Below are 27,458 nucleotides of genomic sequence, written 5' to 3' on the forward strand. Positions count from 1 at the left end.
TGTTTTTAGTGCTTTTGTTTGCTGCCCTGGGCTCCTGCTTGGAGGAAGGGCGGGATATAAATCAAATTATAAATAAATAAATAAAATAGAAAAAAGGAGCTCTGTGACACATTACACCACATCCACGCTCTTGTCAGTTTCTATGGCACTGCTACACCCTGGATCACACAGGTGCCAGTTGAAGTGGACGAGAATCTCTGCTTCAGCTGCAAGTGTGTGTTCAAAATGTCATGCACCACTCCTGGTTCAGTCCCAGAACTCAATTCCCAAACCCAGGGCAATTGATCCTGGCAACGCACAAACCCATGGCTCCCCTTACTAGGGCTGAGTAAGCCAACAACAACCCTGTAGGGTAGGTAGACTGCCTCCACCCCTTAATCTGGTCGCCCACTCTGGGCCAATGGGAAACCCAAAGTTCCGGAAATAGACTTGCCAATGATTCCAACAGACAAGAGCCAAACTACACTCCTTGTCTTGAAGCCTTAGGCAAAATATCCAAATATACGGTAGTCCACGGTAAATTGGCCAAATTCAGAGCCAAATCCCCTTCCGCAATGAACACACACCAGTAAATAAGTCACTTTATTAAATAAAATATAAGTGCTCAATTACAGCAGCAAAATGGTTTCTTAAAACCCACACCCGTGAGGGCTAGGTAAAACAGAGAGGTACAGTCACAAAACAAAATAACAAAAATGTCTAACCTAGTCCATACTTACAAAGAGGTAAACAGCAAGATAGCTTCACAGTTCCACATCTCCCCAGAGATGTATAGCCTGGATAGCAGATGGAACCCCACCCCACCCCCCGGTAGCATCAACAACCATATGGTACACTGGGGAACAAAGATCTAAGGTCTGAATCCTATTCTTACTGGAAAACGCCCACCAACAACAAGGAATTAGAATAGTAGAGTTGGATGGGGCCTGTAAGGCCATCAAGTCCAACCCCCTGCTCAATGCAGGAATCCAAATCAAAGCATTCCCAACAGATGGCTGTCCAGCTGCCCCTTGAAGGCCTCCAATGTTGGAGAGCCCACTACCTCTCTAGGTAATTGGTTCCATAGTCGTATGGCTCTAACAGTTAGGAAATTTTTCCTGATGTCCAGTCGAAATCTGGCTTCCTGCAGCTGGAGCCCATTATTCCGTGTCCTGCACTTTGGGATGATCGAGAAGAGATCCGGGCCCTCCTCTGTGTGACAACCTTTCATGTGCTTGAAGAGTGCTTTCCTGTCTCCCCTCAGTCTTCTCTTCTCCAGGCTAAACATGCCCAGTTCTTTCAGTCTCTCCTCATAGGGCTTTGTTTCCAGTCCCCTGATCATCCTCGTTGCCCTCCTCTGAACCTGTTCCAGTTTGTCTGCATCCTTCTTGAAGTGCAGAGACCAGAACTGAACGCAGTACTCAAGATGAGGCCTAACCAGTGCTGAATAGAGGGGAACTAATACTTCACGGAATTTGGAAACGATACTTCTGCTAATGGAGCCTAATACAGCATTTGCCTTTTTTGCATCCACATCGCACTGTTGGCTCATATTCAGCTTGTGATCAATGACAATTCCAAGATCCTTCTCACATGTCGTATTGCTGAGCCAAGTCTTATAACTGTGCATTTGGTTTCTCTTTCCTAAGTGTAGAACTTTGCATTTATCCCTGTTGAATTTCATTCTGTTGTTTTCAGCCCAATGCTCCAGCCTATCAAGATTCCTTTGAAGTTTGTTTCTGTCTTCCACGGTATTAGCTGTGCCCCTCAATTTTGTATCATCTGCATATCTAATAAGCATTCCCTGTACCTCCTCATCCAAGTCGTTAATAAAAATGTTGAAGAGCACTGGGCCCAGGACCGAGCCCTGTGGTACCCCACTTGTTACTTCCACCAAGTTTGAGGGGGCTTTCTGATGATGAACTATTTCTGGAGTTTTCACGCCCAACGGTCACGTGCTCCTCAACCTTCCCAGGCCTGTGGCCTTGAATACAGTCTCCAGTGATAAGCAGGTGTTCTTGCCTCGGCCTGATTAACTAGCTTCAGCTGTGCAACTGCAAAGTCATGCCTCTCAGAGGCCCCATCTCACACAAAATGTCTTCCCCCAGAATTCTTTGCCTCAAAGCCATTTTAGAAATCAGGCATTCTTGACGCAAAAGGTGTGGAAAAGCTATCTGGATCCTCCCCCTGCCTCTCTGGCAGCTGGTATGTGTACCATCAACACTGAAGAGGGCCAAAGTGTCAAATTGTTTATTCAGAGTTAGTGGCTCATCAAAGAGGCTTAGTCTCAGTGTAGGAGGTGCTGTCTCTCTCCCCCAATGTAGGAAAGGCTGCCTTGAGCTTCCCTTTTGTGAGGCAGGCAAATTACAGAAGCAAGCAAGAGCTCCGACGGCTGGGACGTGACCTGCATTCTTTGGTGGGTTCATGCATGGTGCTGGGCGATGGGCCCTAAAGCCACATTCACATTGTACCTGTCAGGACAGACATGTCAGGAGACTTGTATTCTCATAGAGCTACTCTTCTCAGAGTGGGCTAAGAGTAACTCTTCCCAGGGACCTCTCAGAATTGCAGCTTTATGATGGGAATAGGGGTCTCCTAACAACTCTCACCACCCTTCACAAACTACACTTCCCAGGATTCTTTGGGAGAAGCTATGACTACTTAAAGTGGAATAAATGTATGGTGTGAGTGAGATCTGAACAGCACCCCAGGGCAGTGTTTGCTTGCTCCCTTCTGATGGAAGCAGCTTCCATCGCACAAACACCCACATTTTCACCCGCTGTTGGAGGCTCTGTGCTTCTGAATACCAGTTGCCAGAACCTGCAAGGGAGGAGGGTGCTGCTGCGTCCAGGCCCTGCTTGCAGCCCCCCCCCCTCGGGGCAGCTGGGTGGCCGCTGTCAGAACAGGAGGCTGGACTCAGATGAGGGGGGGCCTTTGGCCTGATTCATCTGCAAGGCTCTCCTTATGTTCTTAACATGGGGAAGGGCCCCAGCTCAGTGGCAGAGCACATGTTTTGCATGCAGAAGTCAGTGGAGGTCCAATTCTGGGTGCCTCCCAGTACGGCTGGGGAAGACTCCCTGCCTGGAAGCCTGGGGCACTGCTGCCACTCAGTGTTGGCAGTACTGAGCTAGGTGGGCCCCTGTGAAGTGACTGGGTATGAGGCAGCATCCTCTGTTCAAAGCAATAAATATACTGGGCTTTAACAAACCTGGGGTGAATGGAATCAGCTGCCTCTAAGGGGGTCTGAGCAGTTTGCTTGCCCCCCCCAATCTGCTTAACCCTAAGCAGCGGGGTGTACCGTAGAGGCCCCTCCGGTTGCTCCCTCTGCACAGGGGTGAGGATCTGGAGGCCTTCAAAAGGCAGCAGGACAGCCATCTGTCGGGGATGCTTTAAGTTGGATTCCTGCATTGAGCAGGGGGTTGGACTGGATGGCCTTGTTCTCTCTCCAGATAGGCGGGTGTGAAAGGAAGGCAGACATTTCCAGTTGAGTGGTCTGAGCATGGCTCCCTGGCGCGTGTTTGAGGACACCTCTCTCTCCGGAGCACACTTGGTGTGTCATTGAGCCTGTTTTGTCAATGCAGGATGCTTGCCCGCCGCTGAAATCTCTGAATGGACTCTCGGACCTTCCCATGCTTTTTGTGATGTAGCTCTCAGAAGGTCTCTCTGCTCAAGAGCCCCACAGGAGTTCAGAGCAGCTGCCTGCCTGCCTCTTTCGGCCCTTTTGGGAAGGGGTGTCAGAAGAGAGGCTAGTTCGGGCTCCTGCTTCTCCTGCCTTCACGTGCAAGGCCCCACCTTGCCTCTCACAAGCCCAGGAATCCCAGCCTGTGCTCTAACCCACTTGGACCCCCCCCGAAAAGCAGGGCTGTGGAGTCGGAAGCAATTCTGGGTGGAGTCGGAGTTGGTAGAAATGTACCAACTCCGGCTTCAAAATAAATTTTGATTGACAAATTTTAAAAAATATAAATTCAAAATGTCAAAGAAGCTTCCCATGAAGTCAGCTGTAGTTGAGCATTTCACCATAACTCAAGATGGAAAACATTTTGTGTGTCAGTGTATGACACAGGACCCAGATGAAGACAAATGCTGTGATGCCAAGATCAGCGCATATTCAGGCAGCGATAAAAATGCTCCTACGAGAGCTTCCAATTTAAAAAGACATTTACAGCCCTTTCCAGGGCTTTGGAGTTGGAAGCAATTTTGGGTGGAGTCGGAGTCGGACAGTAGAAAAATAGAGGAGTTGAAGGTTTGGCGTACCGACTCCACAGCCCTGCTGAAAAGCCAGGTGGCCTGGCACTGGACCAGAGGATGAAGACCTCAGCTCAGAGAAGGGGATGGGCTTCTGGCGCCCAGCCCAAGCCAACTGCTGAATCTCTGCCCTGGAGGAAAAGCCGTTGTGGTGCAGATGAGAGATAAGCGTGAATGAAGTTGGCTTCCTTCACCACTCCCCTGTGGGAAGAAGCAGTTCCTCTCGGGAGAAGGGTGGGGACCTTCCTCCGCAATGCCTGTCCCAACTGGGAACGGGGCTTGTTCCGCTTCTGCCTCTGTGGCTGGGCCCATGGGAAGAGCCGTGGGGATTCCTCTATCGGGAACAAAGATCTCTGCTACCCGCCCTGCCGTGATTCATGAGGCTCCCCTCCCGGAGTCCTCAGGAGTCTGGCTCCTCTCCGCTGGCCACCAGGTGGGCATCTTCTCAAAAGCCACCATTATCGTGTCCCCATCCCCACGGCTGGAACAGGCCAAAGAACAAATTGTCTGCCTCCTCCCAGAGTATCGCTAGGACGAAGGTGGGGTTGGTAGTTGGCCTGGGTGAGGTAACTCGCTGCTTTGGCAGCATAATCGATCTGAAGAAGTAGGACCCCATGATCTCACGGCAGGGAAATGACAAAACGAAACAACTCCCTCTATAAAAAGAGAGACTTTTCCTGCTGATTGCCAGCTGGACACACTGGCACAAGGCCCGGGGGGGGCATCATCACTTGCTCTGCTGTGGCTTGCGGCAGGGGGAAGCCCCTTCAAGAGAGAGCAGGGGGCTGGCCTCTTCCTGGCCAGCGGCTTGCGGCACCTAGGTTGAGCAGCTGTTGCAGTGGAGTCCAAATCGCAGGCGCTGTGGGCATGTGACCCATTATGGGCACGGCATTCCCAGGAAGTGGAGCTGGGAAGGGCTTCTGCTTGAGGGGTTGGAGAACGGAGGCCAGCTGCCTCCTGTTGCCTTAAGTCTAAGGCTGGTGAAATGAGGTTGCAACAGCTCTGTTGGTACTTCAGGATCTGGAAAGCATTTCTCATCCTGCACAGATGTTCTCAAAGAACACCTGGGCGATTCGTCTCCCTGCTGCTTTGATGGTCCCATCCAGGGGTTCTGGTGGCTCTGAGGAAGGGCTTTCTCCTCCGAGCCTTGACATGTGTGGTTTTTCCCCCGGTCCTGCACAAGGCTATGATCCAGGATGCGTTTGGAAATGTTTCTGCTCTGGAGTAATCAAGATGTCTTTGTGACTTTCACACCCTGCATAGAGATTTTAAAGCCATGGGCGGGGGAACCCTATATCTGTTTATTCAGAAGTAAACACCATTGAGTTCAGTCTTAGCTTTGTAGAAGCAAAAGTGCAGCAGATTCTCATATCCAGTTCTGCTTCTAGTATCTCCAGACTAAATCAAAGGACATCAGGAGAGCAACTCATAAGCAATGACGGCCCTGTATGTTCCTCATGAAGATAGCACCACCCTGACTAGGTGCAAAAATGCATCTTGGATTTGAGTGTTATCAGTGTCTGCACCACTGATGGGGAACCTCCAGCCTGCGGGCCCAGTGAGAGCCACCAGGACTCCCCATTTGGCCTGCCTGGCAGTTTTTGCAAAATCCCCCCCAAAGCTTAGAGATGACCTGAAAACAAAACAAGGACTCATACAGGAAGTGGAAGGAAGGCCAAACCACAAAGGGAGAGTATAGAGAGGTAGCACGGAATTGCAGGGATGGTGTCAGGAAGGCTAAAGCTGAGAATGAGCTGAGGTTAGGGAGAGATGCCAAAAGCAACAAAAAAGCTTTCTTCAGGTATGTCCATAGTGAAAGACAGAGAAAAAAAACGGTGGCACAGCTGCTCAATGAGGATGGCAAAATGATAACAGATTGCAAAGAAAAGGCAGCAGTGCTCAATTCCTACTTTGGCTCAGTGGCTCAGTCTTCTCCCAAAAAATGGCCTATGACCCTCCTGGCAGATGTGAAGCTGAAGGGCAGGATTGCAGCTTGAGATTGATAGACACATGGTCAAGGAATACCCAATCAATTTGAACAAGTTCAAATCTCCAGGGCCCAATGAACTGTATTGAAGGAACTGGCTAAAGAACTCTCAGAACCACTGTCTTATTATGTTTGCAAAATCATGGAGGATGGGTGAGGTGCCAGATGACTGGAGGAGGGCTAATGTTGTCCCTATCTTCAAAAAGGGCAAAAAGGAGGAACCTGGGAACTACAGGCCAGTCTGCCTGACATCAATCCCTGGGAAAAATCTGGAGCAGATTATAAAGTGGTCAGTCTGTAAGACCCTTGAAAACAGTGCAGTGATTCCTAGAAGCCAACATAGATTTTTCAAGAACAAATTCTGTCAGGCTAATCTTAATTCATTTTTTGATTGGATAACCCCTCTGGTAGACTGGTAATGATGTGGACATAATATATCTCGACTTTAGCACCGCTTTTGACAATATTTTTATTAATGCCTTGGATGAGGAGGTGCAGGGAATGCTTATCAAATTTGCAGATGGTACAAAATTAGGAGGGATAGCTAATACCTTGGAAGACAGAAACAAAAATCAAAAGGTCCTTGATAGGCTGGAGCTAAAAACAGAATGAAATTTAACAGGGACAAGTGCAAAGTTCTGCACCTAGGGGAAAAAACCCAAGTGCACAGTTACAAGATGGAGGATACTTGGCTCAGCAATACTACATGAGAGAAGGATCTTGGGATTGTTGATCACAAACAGTCAACAGTACGATGTGGCTGCAAAAAAAGCCAATGCTCTTTTAGGCTCCATTAACAGAAGTATAGTTCCCAGATTGCGTGAAGTACTAGTTCCCTCTATTTGGCACTGGTTAGTCCTCATCTTGAGTACTGTGTCCAGTTCTGGATACCGCATTTCACTCATTCCAGAAAAGAAAATATTTAATAGGGGCGTTTCTCCCAATATTCCTCAAAATTCCCATTTTTTCCATGGGGGGGAATGTGGGAGTGAAAATTGGGGTGAGTGTTTTCCTGAAATTTTCTGTCCCCCCCCCCCCCGGCCTTCATTCCTGTTGAGGGATGAGGCCTGCCTACCAGCTTCCCATCTCTGTCCCAAGGGCTGCCTCTGAATCCACCTTCTTCCTGGGCTTTTCTCCAGTTCAGGTCAGCAGGAGTTCTTGGGGCTAGATCTACACTAGCAGCATAATCTTAACCATGTCTACTCAGAAGTAAGTCCTACAGAATTCGGTAGGGATTGATGCAAGGTCAGTAAGATAAGGATTGCAGCCTTTGTCATTCACTCTTGGGCCCCACTGGAATGGGTGTGAACAGTACCATAACTCTAATTGACTTGGGTGGGATGTACATGTGAGGAGGACCCAGGAGCTCCGCTCTGGACACCCAAGGGTTCCAGGGAGGCCATAGATGCTGCCTGGGAGAAGGGTGGCTTAGCCCGAGAGAAGGAGAGAAGGGAGCCTTTGCCGCTGGGTGTAGTGAGCTTGTGGAAGGCTAGGGCAGGGAGAGGCTGGGAGCCAGGACACCTGGGTTGTGCTGTTCCCTCCCCTCCCCCCCATGTGTGTGTGTGTGTTTGGGAACATACCTTCTTGTCACAACACCAGGAAGTTTGAAACTGGATCATGGATCTTATTTGCCAAGCAAACAAACTGCTGATTAAACCTGCCAGTCTGGAAATATTGGTATTATACCTCCTTTTCTTTTCTGCTTCAACAATCATGTGCATGAAATCTTTGGGCACCCATCTGGCCACGAATGGAGGAGGGCTGCCAGGTGTCTGCACAGGTGGGGGCAGGGATTTGGAACGATGGTCCGTTTTGTCATGCACAGATTCTCTTAGAGGAGTTGGACGGGGAAGTTCAGGGGCAGCCGCTCCCCAACCTGCTGTCCTGCAGATGTTTTAGACACAACTCCCACCAATCCCAGCCAATATGCTGTTGGGGGAGGAAGCCACCTCCCTCCATTCCCCCGATTCCATCCGCCAACCCCCCATATGATGTGGTATCTCCATTCATGATGGGCTCTGTTTTGTTGTTCAAAGTGGTTGATGATCTGAAATATCTGGAGGGCACCAGTTTGGGGAAGGCTGTTCAAGAGCATAAACAGACTCCCAAGGGTCCTTCCGCTCCGGCACTCCACTTCCCACAGTGGCCAAGCAGGGCACAAAGGCAGCCGCCGTCTTGCAAGGTTTGACTCCCTGGCAACTGTTGCTCAAAGGTAGACTGCCTCTGGACCTGGAGGTTTCTTTCTTTCAGCTGTGTCATGGCCTTGGGAAATGGGGTTTAGGGAAGCATTGGGGCAGAAATACAGGAAGGTAGCTTTAGCCAACTGCTGCCGTAAAGGGTTGGGTGCATTTAGGGTAGGCCAGTTTCATAGGTGGGGGGGCCATTTGGGGGGTGAGGCCCAACTCTGTTACCGTAAGGCTGCCTGGAAGTGCAGCGAGGCCAGGATGGGTGACTCGGCTGGCTGACGGGCTGCAGTTGCCTGGGAAGGGAGAGTTTGCTTGCTGACCATCCTCTGTCTAGCAGGAGCCAGACCAACAGGGGCAACAGCATGGCCAAGCCCATGTTGTTCTCTCTGGACATCCTCCCTCCCCCCATGTCGCATGAGTAGCGGGATCCCATTTATCAAATGATTGATGATGCGGAAGAGAAAGCGAACAGAAGGAAGTCCTCATGCACATACACACATACTCTTTTCCTAATAATGTTTATTAAAATATTTACAAGCCGCACGCTTCATGAAAGTATATTGAGGTGGCATGACAAAATACAAAAACACAACAGAATTAAAAGCCAATAAAAATATCGTCAAAAACAATAATAACAGCATATTAAAAGGCCTGTCTAAAAAGCTCAGTTTTCAGGAGACGCCTTAAAGAAAGAAGATATGGTTTCTGCCAAACCTCTATAGGTAGGGAGTGCCACAGGACAGGGCCTGCCACACTAAGGCTCAGTCCCTGGTGGAGGCCAGTTGAACCCTATCAGAAGATCTCAGTGATCGAGGTGGAGTACAGGGAGTAAGGCAGGCCTTAAGGGGCCCAAGTTTGGGCCCAAGTTGTTTAGGGCTTTGTGAATTAACACAAAAGCCTCGACCCTGGCCTGGTAGCAAATTGGCAACCGGTGCAGCTCTGTCAGCAGCAGGGCAACCTGTTGCCAGCAACCTGCCCCTGTGAGCAGTCTGGCCGCTGCATTCTGCACTAGTTGCAGCTTCCAGAGTGGGTAAAGGGCAGCCTCACATAAAGCGCATTACAGTAGTCAAGTCTTGAGGTTACCAATGCATGGACTGCTATGGTCAGGCTCTCATGGTCCAGGAACAGTCACAGTTGGTATACCAGCCAAAGCTGACAGAAAGCACTCCTGCTCACTTGAGCCTCTAGTGACAAAGATGGGTCCAGGACTGCTCCCAAACTGCGTAGCTACACCCCATCCAGGGCAGGCAGTTGACCTGTCTCTTGGACATAGGAGCCACCCACCCACGAAGCCTCCATCTTTCCAGGAATCAAGCTCAGCACAGGCTTTCCCAACCTGGTGTCCTCCAGACATTTTAGACTACAGCTCCCATCAGCCCCAGGGTCATATGGCTGGAGTTGTAGTCCAAAACTTCCGGAAGGCACCAGATTAGCGAAGGCTGGCCTATCTGTTGTAGTTTCCCACCGAGAATCCAGGAAGTGAAGGTTGGGCAGGCGCTGTGAATGTTGCCTCTGAGATGCACAGCCCTGTTTGTGAGGGGGGGGGAGCAGGCAATAAATGTGTAAGCCGATTCAAACCTGGAGTCTGGCTGTGCGCTTGCTAACCACATCTTTTTCCTTTCTCAAAATATTGAAATAAGAAAGAAAATGGTTGTGACATTGCAATGTCTGCAATCTGTAATAGTTCCTTCTGTAACTGGTCCTTCCCAGGACTCACTTGTGCTGTTCCATAGCCAGTGGGCTTGTCCAAAAGGTGCAAAGTTCCAGCCAACCTTTTGCTAACTAGAATATTTGCTCATGAAAAGTAGCCATGGTGTATTTCTTTTGGTGAGGGTTTGTTCACTCTGGGCAGGTGAGTTTGGTACAACAGTGGGAGCCTCCAGGCTTGCGCTTGGCTGACGTGACCCGCACCATGTAGACCTGCAGAGCAAGGCCTTCTGGGAGAAGAGTTGGGTCTGTGAAGAAGAAATATAGGGCTGGGCTGGGCCGCTGCTTCATGTCTCCTCCTAAAACTTTCATCAAATATTTCCCTAAAAAGCCCAAATAGTCACCTCTTCCCTGCCTCCAACGCCTGCAGTCCTGGGAACTGCCCAGTGGGATGGTGGTGGCTGCTCCAGCCTGCTTTGGCCTTCCTCCTGTCTTGATCCTGAGCCCCCTGTTCTTTCTCTGTCTTCTCTAGTTCCTGAGCAGGCTGCCAACCTCTCCGTCCTGGATGTGGCCGGTGGATCCGGGACCCTACAGCTGACACAGTGACAAAAGCTGCCGTAAGTTTGTTGCCTGGAAGGGCCCCGAGGCGCCCGTGAGGCTGGAAGCAGAGCTCTTCCTCCCTGCCTGCCCACCCGCCCGGGGCTGGCTGCCTTTTGGGCAGGCCTCGTGCGCTGCAGCCACAGCCTTGTGGTCAGGAGGCCAAAACCACAAGCCTTGAGAAGACAACAGGGCCTGCATTCAGGGCTGGGAATTGCCAGCTGTCTAGGCGGCAGCAGAGGCTTTGTTGTCGTGTAGAGACAGACAGAGCTGAGAGGACAGAGGCTCAGGAGAGGATGCCCGATGAGTGGAGGAAGCATGTGTGGTTGTGGCAGGGGTGTGTGTGTGAAGAGAGACTTGTGTGACACTTGGGTGACTTGCTGGCTCACGGTGTTTGCCGAGCGGTGAGTGGATGCAGGGAAGGGACGTGTGCTGCGTGACTGAGGAGGGCCTGGGGTGCCTCCCCACCCAGCGACCCCTTGCTGACTGACCTGCCCTCTCTTGGCCCTGTAGGAGCTTGGAGGTGGAGTAGGCGCGTAACCCACAGGAAGGAGACATGGAGAGAGCGGGCGAGGCATACGTGAACCGCGGCGAGGAAGATGAGATGGTCAGTGGGGCTCCACTCCGGGACCTCTCTTGTATTCCACAACAACAACAGCACCCCCCCCCCTTGGCTCCATGTTCCCTCATGTTCAGTGGCAGAGCATCTGCCTTGCGTGCAGGAGGTCCCAGGTTCGATCCCCTGTAGGGCTGGGAGAGACTCCTGGCTGAAGCCCAGCTGCCAGTCAGTGTAGGACAACATAGAGCTAGATGGAGCCATGGCTGGACTCGGTATGGGGCAGCATCTTCCGTTCCTCAAGCACCCACGTGGATTAGAACCCCTGGTTCACTTGGAGGCATGAACGGAAAGAGTGGGGGAAATCCACCTTTGTCCCCCCCTGGTTGTGAGCGCTGCAGGAAGGAAGCATTCGCCTCGCATGGGAGTAATGGGGAGGGGGCTTCTTTCAGCAAGAAGAGGTTTAGGGCAAGGGTTGGGTACCATTTTTAGCCCAAGGGCCACATTCTCTTCCACATAACTTTCCAAGGGCCACATGGCGGTGGTGGGTGGGGCCAGAGGCAAAAGTGGGTGGAGCGAGGAATATAAATTTGCCCTCTGCACAGCTGGCTAGTTTCGGCACACACTCATGCAGACCCCTCTCAGTCCTCCAGCCCAGCAAGAGGACACATTTGAGCCAGTTTAAAACATTTGGGGTGCAAAGTAAGGCCAGTGAGAGAGTTCTTGGGGGCCATGTAGAGAGGCCTGGAGGGCCGCATTGGTTCCTCAGTCCTGGTTTAGGATCTCCCTCCTTGTCCAATGTAACATCCCTGTAAGAGAGCCCTTTCCCTCTCTCCGCTGCCAGGCCTGACTCACTCAAGCTCTCCCTCCCCCCCCTGCAGGAAATCTCTGCCTACAGCCCCTGCTGCTGGAAGCTGGTGCTGGTCTCGCTGGGTACGGTGTGCAGTGGAGGTTTCCTCCTCCTCTTCCTCTATTGGCTGCCAGAGCTGAGTGTCAAGTGGACCTGCCGTACTGTGCCACTGCGGGATGCCTGGGTCGTGCTGCTGAGGACCACGGTGAGGACCCAGCCCAAGTTTAAGGTCCTGATCCTGCCTGGTTGGCCTGGTATCGGAGGAGCCTGCTGTGCGTGCAAAGGGTCTCCGGCTCAGTAGGGCTGGGAAAGGCTCCTGCCTGAAACCCTGAGGAGGAGCTGCCAGTCAGTGTTGGCAGCACTGAGCCAGGTGGACCGCTGGCCAGAGCTGATATCGGCACGGCCACATTGGCTGGGGCTGCTGTGAATTGTAGTCCCTAACATCTAGAGCACTTCAGGTTTTTGTTTTATTTATTTCCACAATTTATATACTGCTTAGTTACATTCATCTCCAAGCTGTGTGTACAACAATAAGATGAAAATAAAAATCGGTTAAAATGAATGAAACCAGGATTCAGTTGAAATACTTGCTGGGATTTTTTTTTAGGAAAAGTCTTCAGTGGGCGCCAGAAGCTCCGCAGGGAGGGGGCCTGTCTGACTTCAGCTGGGAGGGAGTTCCGTCAAACTGGGCCCACAATACGGAAGGCCTGGCTCCTGGTGGCTATGAACCGTGCATCTGAGCCATGAGGGGCCACTAACACTGAGTCCCCACAAGGCCTCGATGATCGGGCAGGGATGTAAGAGATCAGGCAGCACCTGAGGTATCCTGGGCCCAAGTTATTCAGGGCCCGCCTTGTGAATTCAAACAAGAGCCTTGAGCCTGGCCTGCTACCGTAAGGACAGCCACAGCAAGCCTCTGAGCACTGAAGTCACGTGCCGGCTGTAGGCTATGCCCATCAACAGCCCAGCCCCAGGCTGGGAAAGGCTGTCCCTGGGGGCTGACATGAACAGCGTGAGAGGCTCCTGTTGTGGTTATGGGGGGGAGTCTTGCGTCTGTTCTCTTCACATGGAGATTCGAAAGAGGAAGGGAAAGTTGGAAATGTATCATCTGGTGCTCATGCTGGTTGCGTACTTTGCCTCTTTCTCTGAATAGGATTTAGAGTGTTAACCATTTGTTCACAGCCGGCATAGCCAATGTGGGGCCCGCCAGATGTTTTTGGACTACAAAAAATTCAAGCAAGCAAGCAATAAATCTCCCATCATCCCTGACCGATGGCCGTGCCGATTGCTGGGGCTGCTGGGAGTTGTAGTCCAACAGCCTCTGGACGGCTATCCCTGGTTTACGGTGAAGGGGATCCTGGTGCGGGGGAGGGATTAGTGGGGAGTGTTGTGTTTCGATCTCGGGGAGGGCAGATGACCTTGGTCTAGTTATCCCCTCGGCTGGCTTCCCGAGAGAGCTACGTAAGGAATCTCGCCTTGTGCTAAAAGGCCTGTTGTTGATAATCAGAACTATTTCAGACCAGCCAGGGTTGCCCCTAGCAGGGCGGAAGAGGGCGATGGCAGCTGTTCACCCTCCCTGCTGCTTCCTCCTGCAGGATGAGTTCCAGACTTGGTCCAGGGTCCGGGTGCATTCCCTCTTTGCCCCCGGATCCAGCCCCTTGGGCTTCCCCCAGGTGTCGGAGAGCAAGAGGCCTCTGTGCCAGGCCAGCCAGCTGGAGGACTGGGATTGTGAGGAGGGGCTTCTCCCCCAGCACGCACGTGGTGGGGAGCAGGCAGAGGTGAGTTGGAGGATGGCAGGCTGTGTGTGTGTGTGTGCATGCGTGCCCTGCGGCTCTCCTCTCTTCGCACTCTGGAGCTCTCACGAGAAGCCTTTCTTCTCGCCCTTCCAGACCCGCTTCTTCGTTCACCACAACATGCGCTACCTCTGGAGTGTCGAATCCCAGTCTTTCCAGCGGCTCAGGGCCCTGGACCTTGGGCTGCCTTGCTCTGCCCTGCATGCCCTCCACGGGGCTGGCCTCCCTCGCAGCATCCAGGACTACCGGTGAGTTGGGGCTGGGTGGGAGGTGGCTGTGTCTGTGCTGAGCAACTCCTGGGTGAGAGGTGAGGAGCTAACCCTGAGCTAGCATCCTCTCCTGCCTGCAGCGTTTCCAAGAGAGTACCTGCGGGGGGCGGGGGGTGGAGGCGTTGGTGGAAGATCATGGATCCCCTTGGCGTTCCCCTCTGATTCTGAGTGCACATTCCCCCCCCCCTTCTGTCTCCAGGAGGCTTTTCTATGGAGCCAACCAAATTGACGTGCAAGTGCCTTCCCTCCCCAAACTTCTCATCAAGGAAGTAAGTTTCCGGAGCATTGTGGGAGGCCGTCTGCTTCTGAATGCCAGTGGCTGGGGACTGCAAGTGGGCAGAGGGCTCTTGTGCTCATGGAACCTCTTTGCGGGCTTCCTCCCTTCGGCCTGGCCCAGCTGCGGCTCTTTCAGCAGGGCGCTGCGGCTGTTCTCGGGAGCCTTGACTCTGGGGGCTTTTCCTCCCCTCCGCAGGTGCTGAATCCCTTCTACATTTTCCAAGTCTTCAGCATGGTGCTGTGGTCCCTGGACAACTATTACCTGTACGCCTCTGCCATCCTCTTCATGTCGCTCGTATCAGTCTGTTCCTCCCTCTACACCATCCGGAAGGTACCCAGTGGGGAGATGTGCAGTCTTCGGCCCAAGGGGGAAGGAGCGGTTGCCTGCGGGGAGGAGGGGAGATGACGGGGTGGAGCAGGGTGGGTGGGGCCGCCAGGGCTCTGGAGCATCTCCTGTTGGAAGGGGTTTTGGACGCGGCTGCTAATCCTCCTCCTCTTCCTCCTCCTGCTGCTGCTTCTACACAGCAATACATCCTCCTGCACGACATGGTTGCTGCACACAACACCATCCGGGTGGCAGTGTATCGAGGGCCATACGGTGAGTGAGCACCACGGGTGGGGGGAGAGGCAGCAGAAGGGCCCTGGGGCGCAGGCTCACGTAGCCAGGCGCAGAAAGATAGCTACATAAGGCCTGCAGGCTGTGTAATCCACCCGAGCCCTTCCAGACTCCCTCTTGGTGCAGAGCAGCTGTGAGGAAAATGGGCCAGTGCCAGACCGTTGTGGGAAGCCACCTGACCGCCCCCCCCCCCCGTGTTTGATCCACAGGTGCCAACAGCAGGTCCTTTGGGCAAGTGCTTGGCCCTGGCTGGCTCCCTTTGCTTCTTGCGGGGCCCGTCTGAAAGCAGAGTGGGGAAGAGGCCAGGTCAGAAGTTCCTCGCGGTTGGTGTGGATATGACTGGGGTGAACTCCTGTCCAAGGAGCAGGAGTTAGGAGACAACGCTGTCTCTGCCTGCAGGCGTCTCGTAGGCGAGATGCAGAAGCGAAAACACAGAGTCCGGAGGGGACAGCGGGAGAAGGACAGGCAGGCACTGCGGATTCTGCCTGAGGCCCAGTCAGAGTAGGCAGGACAGCTGAGTCATTCATTTCTTTTCAGAATGTGCCTCCTTGCCTTCCTCCCAAAGGAGCCCCGCCAGACCTGGTGTACCAGCATAGCTTGATGAAGGAGCAAAGGGCCTTTCTTCCTCTGCCCTTCCCTTCCGAGGGGCTGTTTAGGCAAAGCTGTGGAGGGTTGCCGAGCAGCTCAATGCAGGGCTGGCATTGGTATGGCGAGGGCTGTGTGGCTGCCTCCCAAGGAGTGTGGCTTTTGGTTCTCTTGCAGAGACGGAGGAGATCTTTTCCACAGAGCTGGTGCCGGGTGATGTTTTGCTGGTGCCTCCGGAGGGCCTGACCGTGCCGTGCGATGCAGTGCTGCTGAGTGGCACGGCCATTGTCAACGAGAGCATGCTCACCGGTATGGGCAGCTGCCTCTGGCGCAGGGGGCTGGGTGTGGATGGGGAAATGGTCTCTCTTTCGGAGCTGATCCATGGTTCTCACCAGGCGAGAGTGTCCCTGTGACCAAGACAGCCTTGCCTGGCCCTGCCCAAGGGGGCAGGGGGCCGCTCCAGGATCCACCCTATGAGCCAGAGGAGCACAAACGGCACACACTCTTCTGTGGCACTTCCGTCATCCAAACACGGTACTACTCTGGGGAGGCTGTACGGGCGCTGGTCATCCGGACAGGTAACGGCAGCTGTGGGGTCAAGGCTCATTCCTGATTCGTTATACTGACAGGAAGGATGAGTTTGTGTGCGTGCGTGCGTGCGTGCGTCCAAGCAAGCAGAGTCCACCACACAGGGTCAGGCAAGAGGCAGAGTCCAAGGTCAGGGGCCAGGTCAAGAGGCAGGTCCCGGACAGTCCAAGGCCAGGTTTGGGGTAAGCAGGAGGTTGGCTTGTGGGCCAAGCACATAAACGTTGTTCCAGCAGCTCCTCCTGCCTAGTGCTGCGGGTTTTGAGCTGCAGCTACTGGAACCACACTCCCCGGCCTCAACCAACTCCTGTCAACTCCCTTCATCCAGAGGTCCCCTTGAGAGAAGAGTCTTACCCTGAGGAGACCTTGCCTGCAGTCAGGCTCTCCTCTGCATGGGCCGGGTTCCTACCTGGCATTTTAAGGCACTGCCTCTCCCTTGGGCTTGGGACCCATTCAGCCTCGATGTTGGAGCCCAGCTCCCCCCTGGATGCAGACAGCCCCTCCTTGGCCTCGTCGCAAGACGCTGGCTCCTCGTCCCCAGGTGGAGCCTGACCCAAGGCTGGGTGTGTGGCCAGAGTCTCCTGGTGGTCCTCTGATGAGGGCTGCCCCGGCTGAGTCATGACAGAGAGAGAGGGGTGGGGGGTGGGGGTGCAGTTCTTTCACTCCCAGGGTGGCAGCCTCACACTTTCTCCACAGGTTTCTCCACCTCCAAGGGGCAGCTGGTCTGCTCAATTTTGTTCCCGAAGCCGACAGATTTCCGCCTGTACAGAGATGCCTACCATTTCCTGCTGTGCCTGGTCGGTGTGGCTGGAATTGGCATGCTGTATTCGGTGATCCGCAGTGTGCAGCAGGCGGTGAGTGTCCCTGCAAAGGAGGCTGGGCTGTGGTGCTTGGCCTCTGTTGAGCCTTGAAAAAGGGGCCCTGTGGGGAAAGTAGCAGGGAGGGTCACCGGAATCCCTTTCCCCCCAGTTCTCAAGATGGGCTGCCCCTCCTGTTTGGTTCATGTCACCCCGTTGTTCTAAGTTGGCAGTTCGACCTGCTTGGAATATTTATTTATTTATTTATTGCATTTATATACCGCCCCATAGCTGAAGCTTTCTGGGCGGTTTACAACAATTAAAAACATTAAAGACAAATATACAAATTTTAAAAAGCACATTTTTAAAAAGCACGTGCTAAAAATATTGGTGGAAAGAGGGAGGCCAGGCATGAATCGGTCTAATCCGGACATCCGCTCTTGCTCCCTCTAAACCAGGAGCCAGTTGGCCGCGTCATACTGGAGTCCCTTGACATCCTGACCATCACAGTGCCCCCTGCACTGCCAGCGGCCATGACTGCTGGGGTGGTGTACGCCCAGCGGCGCCTGCGTGGGCAGCAGATCTTCTCCATCAGCCCCCAGCGCATCAACATTTGTGGGCAGCTCAACTTGATGTGCTTTGACAAGGTACCAGCGTTCTTTTTTCCATTTTTTGGAACCCTGTAAACGGGGGGGGGGGGGGAGGGAGAGAGGCACTTCTCCAGCCTCATCCTGTCAGTGTTAACCGGATCTGGTTTGTCTTTTGCAGACAGGAACCTTGACTGAGGACGGGCTTGACTTCTGGGGGTTTGTACAAGCACAAGATGGCTGGTGAGTGAATGCAAGTTGCCAAGATGGAATTCCTCCTGCTGGGAGGGGATGTTGCCCTGTCATTGCCTGTGGTAAGGTGATAAACCTTTCCTCAAGCAGCAGGGGTGAGGTCAAATCTTTATTGCAAAGTCTACAGACCATCACAAACAGACAAAATACAACAACTATAAACACATAAAAACAAGAACAGTTAACAATAAATGGAATACTTTGGGCTCAACCGTTCCGATAAAATCGAATAAAATCAGGGCCTCGACCTAGTCATAGCCTTCCTAATAATCGTGGCCTGATTCAAAAATTTGGCCACTGATATGGTAGTTCCTTCATCGGAACCCTGCAGAAGGATTGTTAAAAGTGCGCTAGGAGTACGACTCAGTGTATTTAGAAGAATAGGGGTTAAGAGATCGTTTCTAGCTTCCTCATAAAATTTACATTTAAAAAGGACATGCGAGACCGCCTCCACCTCGAGTGTTTCACAGGGACAATACCTAAGAATTCTCAGGGTCTTATCATACCTGCCCTCCAATAATTTCGAGGGTAGAGCTTCGAAGCAGGCCAATCAGTAGGCCCGCCTGTACTTATGGACAGATAGCCAACATAAGTAACGCATCCCATCTTTACTAGGGGGTATGTCCATGCCTAAGGCCCGAGGGGAACATGGGCCGGATGCAGCTACAGAAAGCTCTTGATTATCTATGTCCATTAGACGATGTTTCACCGTCGCCTTAGCTACATGAAGCTCCATACTCAGCAGTTCTACTGGAGAAAGACCTACCGAGACTATTTTCTCTAAGACCACTTTTGGCCAGGATGCGTTAGAAGAGTCCATTAAGATCTGTTGCACATAGGACTCTTGTGTGAACTTAAAATAGCACTGTAGCCAGTAGTAAATAGTATAGAGCCAGGCTAGACAATTTAGGGAGTTTAAACCGACTTCCAGCATGAGAGTAGCACCTGACAGACATCTGGGGACACCGAGGATAGATCTTAAAAAGGCATGAAGAGGACCCTCTAAGTGCCCCTTATAAAATGGAATCCATATAGGGGCCCCATACAGCAACATAGGGATAATTTTAACTCTGAGGATGTGTATTGCGGCCGGGACAAATTTCCCTCCTTTGACAAAATAGAACCAGGATAAAGCTCCCAAGTTTTTCCCAGCTTTTGCTTTGATATAGTTGACTTGGGCTTTCCAGTTGCCCGTCTCCTGAAACCAGATTCCCCAGATATTTAAAGGATTTTACCTGGTCACTTCTAACAGAGCCGAGATACCAGGGAACTCTAACCTTCCTCTTAGAGAATACAATGACTTTAGATTTTGTATGATTGATGGTTAGAAGGTTATCTTTGCAGTACTCCGCAAACCCTGAGAGTAATCTTTTCAAGCCCAACTGGGTTTGAGATACAAGAGCTGCATTGTCAGCATAAAGAAGAATATTGATTTTAGTAGAACCTAGTTTAGGAGGGTGAGATTGAATCTCTCGCAAGACGGGGGAGGTCTGCTAAGTACAGATTGAATAAAGTGGGTGCTAAGACACATCCTTGCCTGACTCCAAGAGAAGAGCATATTTCACGAGAGAGACTGCCACGATGATTACAGTGGACTTGCATCGAGGTGTTATGATATAATGCATAGCGTACTTAGACTTTCAAAAAGCGTTGGACAAGGTACCTCACCAAAGGCTTCTGAGGAAGCTTAGCAGTCATGGAATAAGAGGAGAGGTCCTCTTGTGGATAAGGAATTGGTTAAGAAGCAGAAAGCAGAGAGTAGGAATAAGCGGACAGTTCTCCCAATGGAGAGCTGTAGAAAGCGGAGTCCCTGAAGGATCTGTTTTGGGACCTGTACTTTTCAACTTGTTCATTAATGACCTAGAATTAGGAGTGAGCAGTGAAGTGGCCAAGTTTGCTGACGACACTAAATTGTTCAGCGTTGTTAAAACAAAAAGGGATTGCGAAGAGCTCCAAAAAGACCTCTCCAAACTGAGTGAATGGGCGGAAAAATGGCAAATGCAATTCAATATAAACAAGTGTAAAATTATGCATATTGGAGCAAAAAATCTGAATTTCACATATACGCTCATGGGGTCTGAACTGGCGGTGACCGACCAGGAGAGAGACCTCGGGGTTGTAGTGGACAGCACGATGAAAATGTCGACCCAGTGTGCGGCAGCTGTGAAAAAGGCAAATTCCATGCTAGCAATAATTAGGAAAGGTATTGAAAATAAAACAGCCGATATCATAATGCCGTTGTATAAATCTATGGTGCGGCCGCATTTGGAATACTGTGTACAGTTCTGGTCGCCTCATCTCAAAAAGGATATTATAGAGTTGGAAAAGGTTCAGAAGAGGGCAACCAGAATGATCAAGGGGATGGAGCGACTCCCTTACGAGGAAAGGTTGCAGCATTTGGGGCTTTTTAGTTTAGAGAAAAGGCGGGTCAGAGGAGACATGATAGAAGTGTATAAAATTATGCATGGCATTGAGAAAATGGATAGAGAAAAGTTCTTCTCCCTCTCTCATAATACTAGAACTCGTGGACATTCAAAGAAGCTGAATGTTGGAAGATTCAGGACAGACAAAAGGAAGTACTTCTTTACTCAGCGCATAGTTAAACTATGGAATTTGCTCCCACAAGATGCAGTAATGGCCACCAGCTTGGATGGCTTTAAAAGAAGATTAGACAAATTCATGGAGGACAGGGCTATCAATGGCTACTAGCCATGATAGCTGTGCTCTGCCAGCCTAGTCAGAGGCAGCATGCTTCTGAAAACCAGTTGCCGGAAGCCTCAGGAGGGGAGAGTGTTCTTGCACTCGGGTCCTGCTTGCGGGCTTCCCCCAGGCACCTGGTTGGCCACTGTGAGAACAGGATGCTGGACTAGATGGGCCACTGGCCTGATCCAGCAGGCTCTTCTTATGTTCTTATGTTAATGCTGATATCAAGGACAAAAGTCTCTTGTCTATCAAAAGGGATTCCAATTTGCTCCACAAGTGGCTGCGTGGGATAGAGTTGAAAGCTGACTTCAGGTCTATGAAGGCAACATATAACTTGCCTCCACGGGGTTTAGAGTATTTATACGCCAGCTGGGCTAGGGCCAGGCAGTGGTCAAGAGTGCAATACCCTGGTTTAAATCTAATCTGCTCGGCCCCCAGGATGTTGTTAGTGCTAACCCACTGTTTCATCTTGGAACCTAAATAGGTGGCATAGACCTTACCCACCACGGAGAGCAGACTGATGGGCCGATAATTACTCGGGTCGTCTTTTGCACTGCTCTTGTGAATTGGAATGATATAGGCTCTCAGCCATGATGCCGGGATCATTCCAGAGTTATTTATTTGTGTAAAAAGGGACGGCAACATAGGGGCCCACCAGCTTATATTGCATTTCAGCAACTCTGGAGGAATGCTGGGGGCCTTACCCGACTTAAGTTACGTAAGTAAATCAGCAATGCTGTTAACATCGACTGGGGGCCACTCGGGAGTGTCAGACGGCAGTGAGAAAGCAGAGTAGGAACTCAGGGAATCAGCGTTGTTAAACACAGCCTGGAAATGCTCCTCCCAAATATCAGCTGGAATAAAACAATCCGGGATGCCCTTATGCCTAGTCAGTGCTCCTGTTACCATCTGCCAGAAGGACTTTGAGCTGCACGTGACAGTTGCGGCTATAAGCATTTGCCACGAGTCCCTGACAGCCTCGTCTTTCTTTTTATAAGTGTCTTGTACTCCTTACGGAGTACGTAATAAGAGTGTGGGAGTTGGCGTTCGTTGTTACTGCGATAGGTACAGTAGGTAGAACGAATTTTCTTCCTTAAATCCCTACATTCTGTGTCAAACCATCTGTCATGTCTGTCTATCAAGTGGCCAGCCTTAAAAGAGGTGTTGGTAGGGAGTAAAGCATTGACTACCTGAATCAGTTCCTCATATATGGCGACACCCAAAGTGGGCACATTACCTGAAACCAGCCGGCACACTAGTATATTTGTATAAGGTAATTGGGTAAAATTAAAAAATGCCTGGCCCACCTTAGGGGACCACTTAATCTTATTATAACCATTGGAGGCTGATAGATCTAGGGATATCATAGGCGGTTTGTATAATTGGACATCCCCAGAAATTGGGAGAAGGAATTCCAAGGGCAGATGATCGCTGTCAGGCCGAACTGCAACTCTAAACACATAACCCGCATGCTTCCTCGCTTTCGGTATGATTATATAGTCTACCACACTCGACCCACGGGAGGAAATGAAGGTAAACTCCCCCCAATCGTCACCTGGACAGGAACCATTTAAAATACACAGATCAAATTTAACAACAAACTGAAGCAACCCAACTCCAGCTAAATTTAAATGGTGGTCTTTTGAGTGACGAGCATTACACCTTAGATGTTTCCTGTCAACATTGGTGAAGAACCCGGTTGGCAAGGCATCCTCCAGGTAAGTTCCTGTTCTTGCATTGAAGTCACCGGCCAGAATTAGAAAGGCATCAAAGAAGTTGGACGTCCAGTAAGCATACAATGATTCAAGTTTAAGCCAGTGCGACAGTAGAGCCTCCCTGTTTGAAGTTGGGGGGAAATAGATGTTAAAAGCAGGGATGACTGTGACGACCTCGGTTCTATAAGGAGTGTCAACACCATGGAGTCATTGTCAAAAAAATCAAGAACCGGGAGCTCCGTTAATATAGCATCCATCGAGGAAGAGACCAGGGTACACAAACTTTGCCTAGCTCTCCCCTTGCTCTTACTTGGGAGAGCGGGAATACAAAATGACACAAACCCTTCAATGTAAATATGATCGCCACACCACGTCTCCTGAAGGAGGATGACATCGAACTTCCTCAAATATGCCAGGAGGTTTGGGTCCCAGCTTTTGGATTTCCATCCCGCAATATTCCAGGATAGAATTTTTAGCAAATGGGGGACAGACGATGGACGCCGTCAGTCTGACTCTTCAATTTTATCCAGTGGGACTTGAGGCGCCTTCAGGACTCAACAGTTACCAAGAGGGACATTGAGAGCCAAAGGTTGAACAGTGGGTACAGAGTAACAGCTGTTGTGATCTGGAGTACTACACGCAAGACTACACTCATGGGGGTCCAAAAACTGAAGAGCCAACCAATCATAGGATTTCGGCTCCTGGTTTATGTATTCATAATACGCCGAGGAATATTGTGGATCCTCAGTTGTTTTAGGTGCTGACAGTGCAGGTGACAGCAATATATTCTCTCTTTGAGATGTTCTCAGGGCATCACTGTTCAATAACATCTTTTGCGGTTGTCTTACAGTTATTTCGGGGCTTAAAGTACAGTGGCCCAACAGAGTTGTATTGTGACATTCAGTAGAGATGGGGTTGCTCCGACCTAGGCAGCTAAGTTGGTTTTTTCCTGAGCATCTAGGCTCTTGCACCATGGAATTTTCAGGAAATATAAAATACAAGTCGGCCTTGTTATCTGAGACTAACCGACAAGGAACATTCTGTTGTGGCTCAGTCCTTTTCCGCTCACTCCCTGAAGTGACCAGATTCGTGAGGGTAGCCTTCAAGGATGACAGCCGTGACAGAATCTCGCGTCGTTCCTGTTCAGGAAGCGCTCCAAAGCTATGGATGAGTAGAAGTTCTTCAGGATGAAAATTCCCAGAGCCAGGGACCGTCGCACACTCTAAATGACTCCCTCTGCCTTGCTCAATCCTGTAATTCAGCTGTCCTAAATGATCAGATCCGAAGTTGGTTGCTGAGAAAGTCGGGGAGGGATTAGTACGAAGAGCCGACACTCCTGTACAGGGCTTCTCCAACCTCAAATTTGAAGGGGCAGAACATTTCCCCTTGCTGCGTGTAACCAAAAGCACAGGGGGCGACATGTCCCTGCAATGTCTTTTAGCCTCTATTCCCCTACTTAGGAGCATCTCCTTACACAAGTAGACTAAGTCCACAATAGAGGCTGACACAAACGTTACTAAGGCACGGGCAGTCTTAGAGTTATAAAAGAGATATTCGATCTTTGTAAAGGCGTCTAGTTTCAAGGGGGACTTGATCATTGGTGACAATAACTTCATTAGATGTAATTTACGATCCCGCTGTGACAGCCAGCCATATGGCTTAGGGTAATTGGAAAAAGCCAAGGCTCTATTGTCTAGCCGAAGACACCACCTTTTGCTTTCCAAGGGTAGTAGCTGAAAGCCCTCACAGTATTCACACGCTTCAGCATTATTTTGAGGGACATCATCCCAGGTCATTGGTTGCAAGATTGTCTGATGCCCAGGTAGAGATGTTCCGTTGACATCCGTGGGTCAAACATTGGGGCAGTGCAGCTGAGAGATCCGTTTCGGGTCAGTCTCAATAGATTTAACGTTGTTATTCCTATTATTCACTTGCCCTGATTGAGCAGACTGCTCACAATCCAATAACTTAAAAAGTTTGTTAAAATTCATTTTAGAGCCCTTTCTGAAGCTGCCAGCAGTCTTTATATTTTTCGTTTTCCTTTTTAAATTTATATGAGCCTTGATGTTTTCACGTTTTAAGCGTTTTAAGCCCTTTTTTGTTGGAACCCCAGCTTTATTGGCACACTCACTATGAGTGTGTGTTGGGCTAGTCGGTTTAATCGTATCTGGAAATCGATCCCCCTGCTGTTGTGCTACACACACAGGCAAACCAGTTGTAGAGCTGTGTTCGTGTATGGGGCTAAGGTTCCTATCCACCCGAATCTTAGGATCCGAATCGGTCATTAGCATCACGGTAATAGAAGAGGGCTGGGCGGGTCCCCTTAAGCAAGACAATGTTAAGGCCGTTAAAATTGTCAGCTGACCCATATATTCGGTGAGAAGGTTCTTAATCTGCGACAGATCCTCAGTCCAATTCATAAATAGGCTTTTAATTAGGTCCAGCTGGTATTTAAAAAGATTATCCACCATACTGGGATTAGTTTCTTCATAATGTGGTCCTTTATAAGTTGACGTCTGATGAGGGGAGGATAAACAAAACTGAGCTGAGGAAGGGGAACTATCCACGCTCCCTATTTTACCTGGGTAAGGCAGAGTGATGTTCACAAAACACCCATATACTTGCGACTGGGCTGGGCTGCAGGCCTGCCGGTGGTTTACAATAGGAAGGTTGGCATGCTCCAGTTCCACTGCCAAGGAACGTTCGCCTGCCCTCGTATCATCCCCAATGGAAGGTTTCATTAAGCACTACGGTCCCAGTCTAAGCATTCTTTACCATCAGCTACCATTGAGTCTGAAGGTCCCCTAGTAAACGAGGCACTTAAATTAGGGCCGGAAAAGTCGATAATTTTACGCTGGTTATGTTCTTTAATAACTGCCGTAATGTCATCCATCAAGGGAAGCAGTCCAAGTTGTTTATATCCAACTCTGGTGAGAACCATCTCGCCTGAACTCTGAACCAAGCTTGATTTATATGAGACTCTAATTAAATGGAACTCAGTCCTGTGTAAAACTCAGTCCTGCCCCTTTAAGGCTGCTAAACCTGGTCGCAATGTCGTCAGTGGCCAGCATTTGTAGGCAATCAAACAGTTAGCAAAAAGCAGTCAAAACACTACAGAGGTAATCTCCAAAACCTTGACAGCTGGCAAAGAAGCTGGAGTTACATCAGACACAGTCGGGAGGCGAAAAAGCAAACCTCGAGAACAGCCGGACGAGATAGATGGTTTACTCCTCCGCTGTGAACAAGGGCAGCCAACGACAAACCATACAAAGTTCAAGGTTAACAGCTTGGAGGGCAACCATCCCCGGTAAATAAACAGATGATCTGTCAAATGTCGGCAGGGCAGCGGACGACTTTATGATAGTAGGAGAAGTTATTTCTTACAAAACAGCAGGAGCCGTCTGCTAATAGTTCTTATGAGGCGGCCATCTTCCCTCATTCTTTCTCAGCAGGGGTGAGGGACCTGTGGCCTCCCAGACATCGTTGGGCTTCTCCTCCTTTCATTCCTGATGGTTGGGCGTGCTGGCGGGGGCTGATGGGAGTTGGAGTCCAGCGACATCCGGATGCTCCCCACTCCTGCCACAGAATGAGCCTCACAATCTGGAGTTCCCCTGGTGCCATCGCCTGGTTGGGAAACATATGCTGTTCACATATGTGACCGTTCCACGCTGGGATGTGTCCCCACAGGGGCTGGTTCTGATGCCGCAGCAGCAGATAGAGTCACAAAGCTTGAAAAAACATTCAATGCTGTAGTCCGAGTCAGTTGTATGCTCTTATTTTTGTAATGCCCAGTCATTCAGGCATAGAATCATAGAATAGTAGAGTTGGAAGGGGCCTATAAGGCCATCAAGTCCAACCCCCTGCGCAATGCAGGAATCCAAATCAAAGCATTCCCGACAGATGGCTGTCCAGCTGCCTCTTGAAGGCCTCCAGTGTCGGAGAGCCCACTACCTCTCTAGGTCACTGGTCCCATTGTCGTATGGCTCTAACAGTTAGGAAGTTTTCCTGATGTCCAGTCGAAATCTGGCTTCCTGCAACTGGAGCCCATTATTCCGTGTCCTGCACTCTGGGACGATCGAGAAGAGATCCGGGCCCTCCTCTGTGTGACAACCGTTCATGTACTTGAAGAGTGCTATCATATCTCCCCTCAGTCTTCTCCAGGCTAAACATTTGCAGTTCTTTCAGTCTCTCCTTGTAGGGCTTGTTTCCAGTCCCCTGATCTTCCTCGTTGCCCTCCTCTGAACCTGCATTCTTGAGTACAGTCTGTAACATAATCACCAATGTGATGTGATTCCCACAGCCGCTCCTGTCTTTCCTTTTAGCTTCCTCCCGGCAGGGCAGGACATCCGAGCACCCAACCTGACTGGCTCGCCCTTTGTTGCCACCATGGCAGCCTGCCACTCACTCACCACCATTGGGGGATGTCTCTCGGGGGATCCCCTTGACCTCAAGATGTTCGAGGCTACCGGCTGGGTAAGGCATTGGGGAAGGAGGGGAAGAGCTTTTAAGGAGGCGGCGCCATCTGCACTATACACTTACAGCACTCTTATGCCACTTGAAATGGCCACAGCTTGCCCCAAAGAATCCTCAGAGAGTTGCAGTTCCCAGAGCTCCCTGGGAAGAGGAACTGACTCTTAAACCTCTCTTAGAATTGTAGCTCTGTGAGGGGAATAGGGGGTGTCCTAGTAACTCTCAGCGCCTTTAACAAACTGCAGTTCCCAGGATTCTTTGGCAGGGAAGCCATCGCTGTTAAAAGTGGCATGAGCGCGTTAAATGTCTGATATAGATGGGGCCAGGGCCAGTTCCTTGCTGGACCTGAAGCCATACCTCAGCCCCCTGCAGGCCTCTTTGACTCAGCCACACCTCTCCAAGAATCTCTGCCACCACCTCCTGCCCTCCCCACCCTCTGAATTTCCCCATTGCCATTGTGTTGTTCCATTGGGAACACCACAAGGTAGGCTGTTGAGAGGGAGGATGGACACCCCCTTTCAGGGAGGAGATGCTGGTTTAAGTCTTCCTTGTTTTCATCCCCAAACAGGTCCTGGAGGAGCCCACTCAAGAAGAGACAGCCCTGCATGACCAAATCCAGCCCACGGTTGTGCACCCACCGGATCAAACACCCCCTGAAACCTCGGAGGGAATTCCTGAGGATGAGGTGAGTGATGCTATGGAACCCCGTGGAGCTCTGGAGCCCAGTCCCTGCCAGCTCTTCCTCTGGGTGGTGGTGCAAGGC

The 27,458-nt window shown here is 50.8% G+C and overlaps 1 protein-coding gene across 6 annotated transcripts in view; it reads left to right on the top strand.

Moving 5' to 3' along the window:
• LOC133365786 (polyamine-transporting ATPase 13A3-like) overlaps positions 1–27,458 on the top strand; it is a 50,942-nt gene that overhangs the window by 6,442 nt on the left and 17,042 nt on the right. For 5 of the 6 annotated variants that reach the window (XM_061588019.1, XM_061588018.1, XM_061588020.1 and 2 more), the window contains exons 2-16: positions 10,577–10,661; positions 11,155–11,248; positions 12,079–12,252; positions 13,643–13,825; positions 13,937–14,088; positions 14,309–14,378; positions 14,582–14,716; positions 14,911–14,983; positions 15,764–15,895; positions 15,982–16,164; positions 16,868–17,025; positions 17,427–17,615; positions 17,737–17,798; positions 26,548–26,698; positions 27,264–27,380. In XM_061588019.1, the coding sequence (XP_061444003.1) occupies positions 11,198–11,248; positions 12,079–12,252; positions 13,643–13,825; positions 13,937–14,088; positions 14,309–14,378; positions 14,582–14,716; positions 14,911–14,983; positions 15,764–15,895; positions 15,982–16,164; positions 16,868–17,025; positions 17,427–17,615; positions 17,737–17,798; positions 26,548–26,698; positions 27,264–27,380 (1,830 nt within the window). In that variant the 5' untranslated portion in view covers positions 10,577–10,661; positions 11,155–11,197. Of the gene's footprint in view, positions 1–10,576; positions 10,662–11,154; positions 11,249–12,078; positions 12,253–13,642; positions 13,826–13,936; positions 14,089–14,308; positions 14,379–14,581; positions 14,717–14,910; positions 14,984–15,210; positions 15,308–15,763; positions 15,896–15,981; positions 16,165–16,867; positions 17,026–17,426; positions 17,616–17,736; positions 17,799–26,547; positions 26,699–27,263; positions 27,381–27,458 lie in introns of those variants that run through there. The other variant, XM_061588023.1, reaches the window with a different exon arrangement.

The sequence above is a fragment of the Rhineura floridana genome, chromosome 11 (assembly GCF_030035675.1).
Source record: "Rhineura floridana isolate rRhiFlo1 chromosome 11, rRhiFlo1.hap2, whole genome shotgun sequence".
NCBI classification, from domain to species: Eukaryota; Metazoa; Chordata; class Lepidosauria; order Squamata; family Rhineuridae; genus Rhineura; species Rhineura floridana.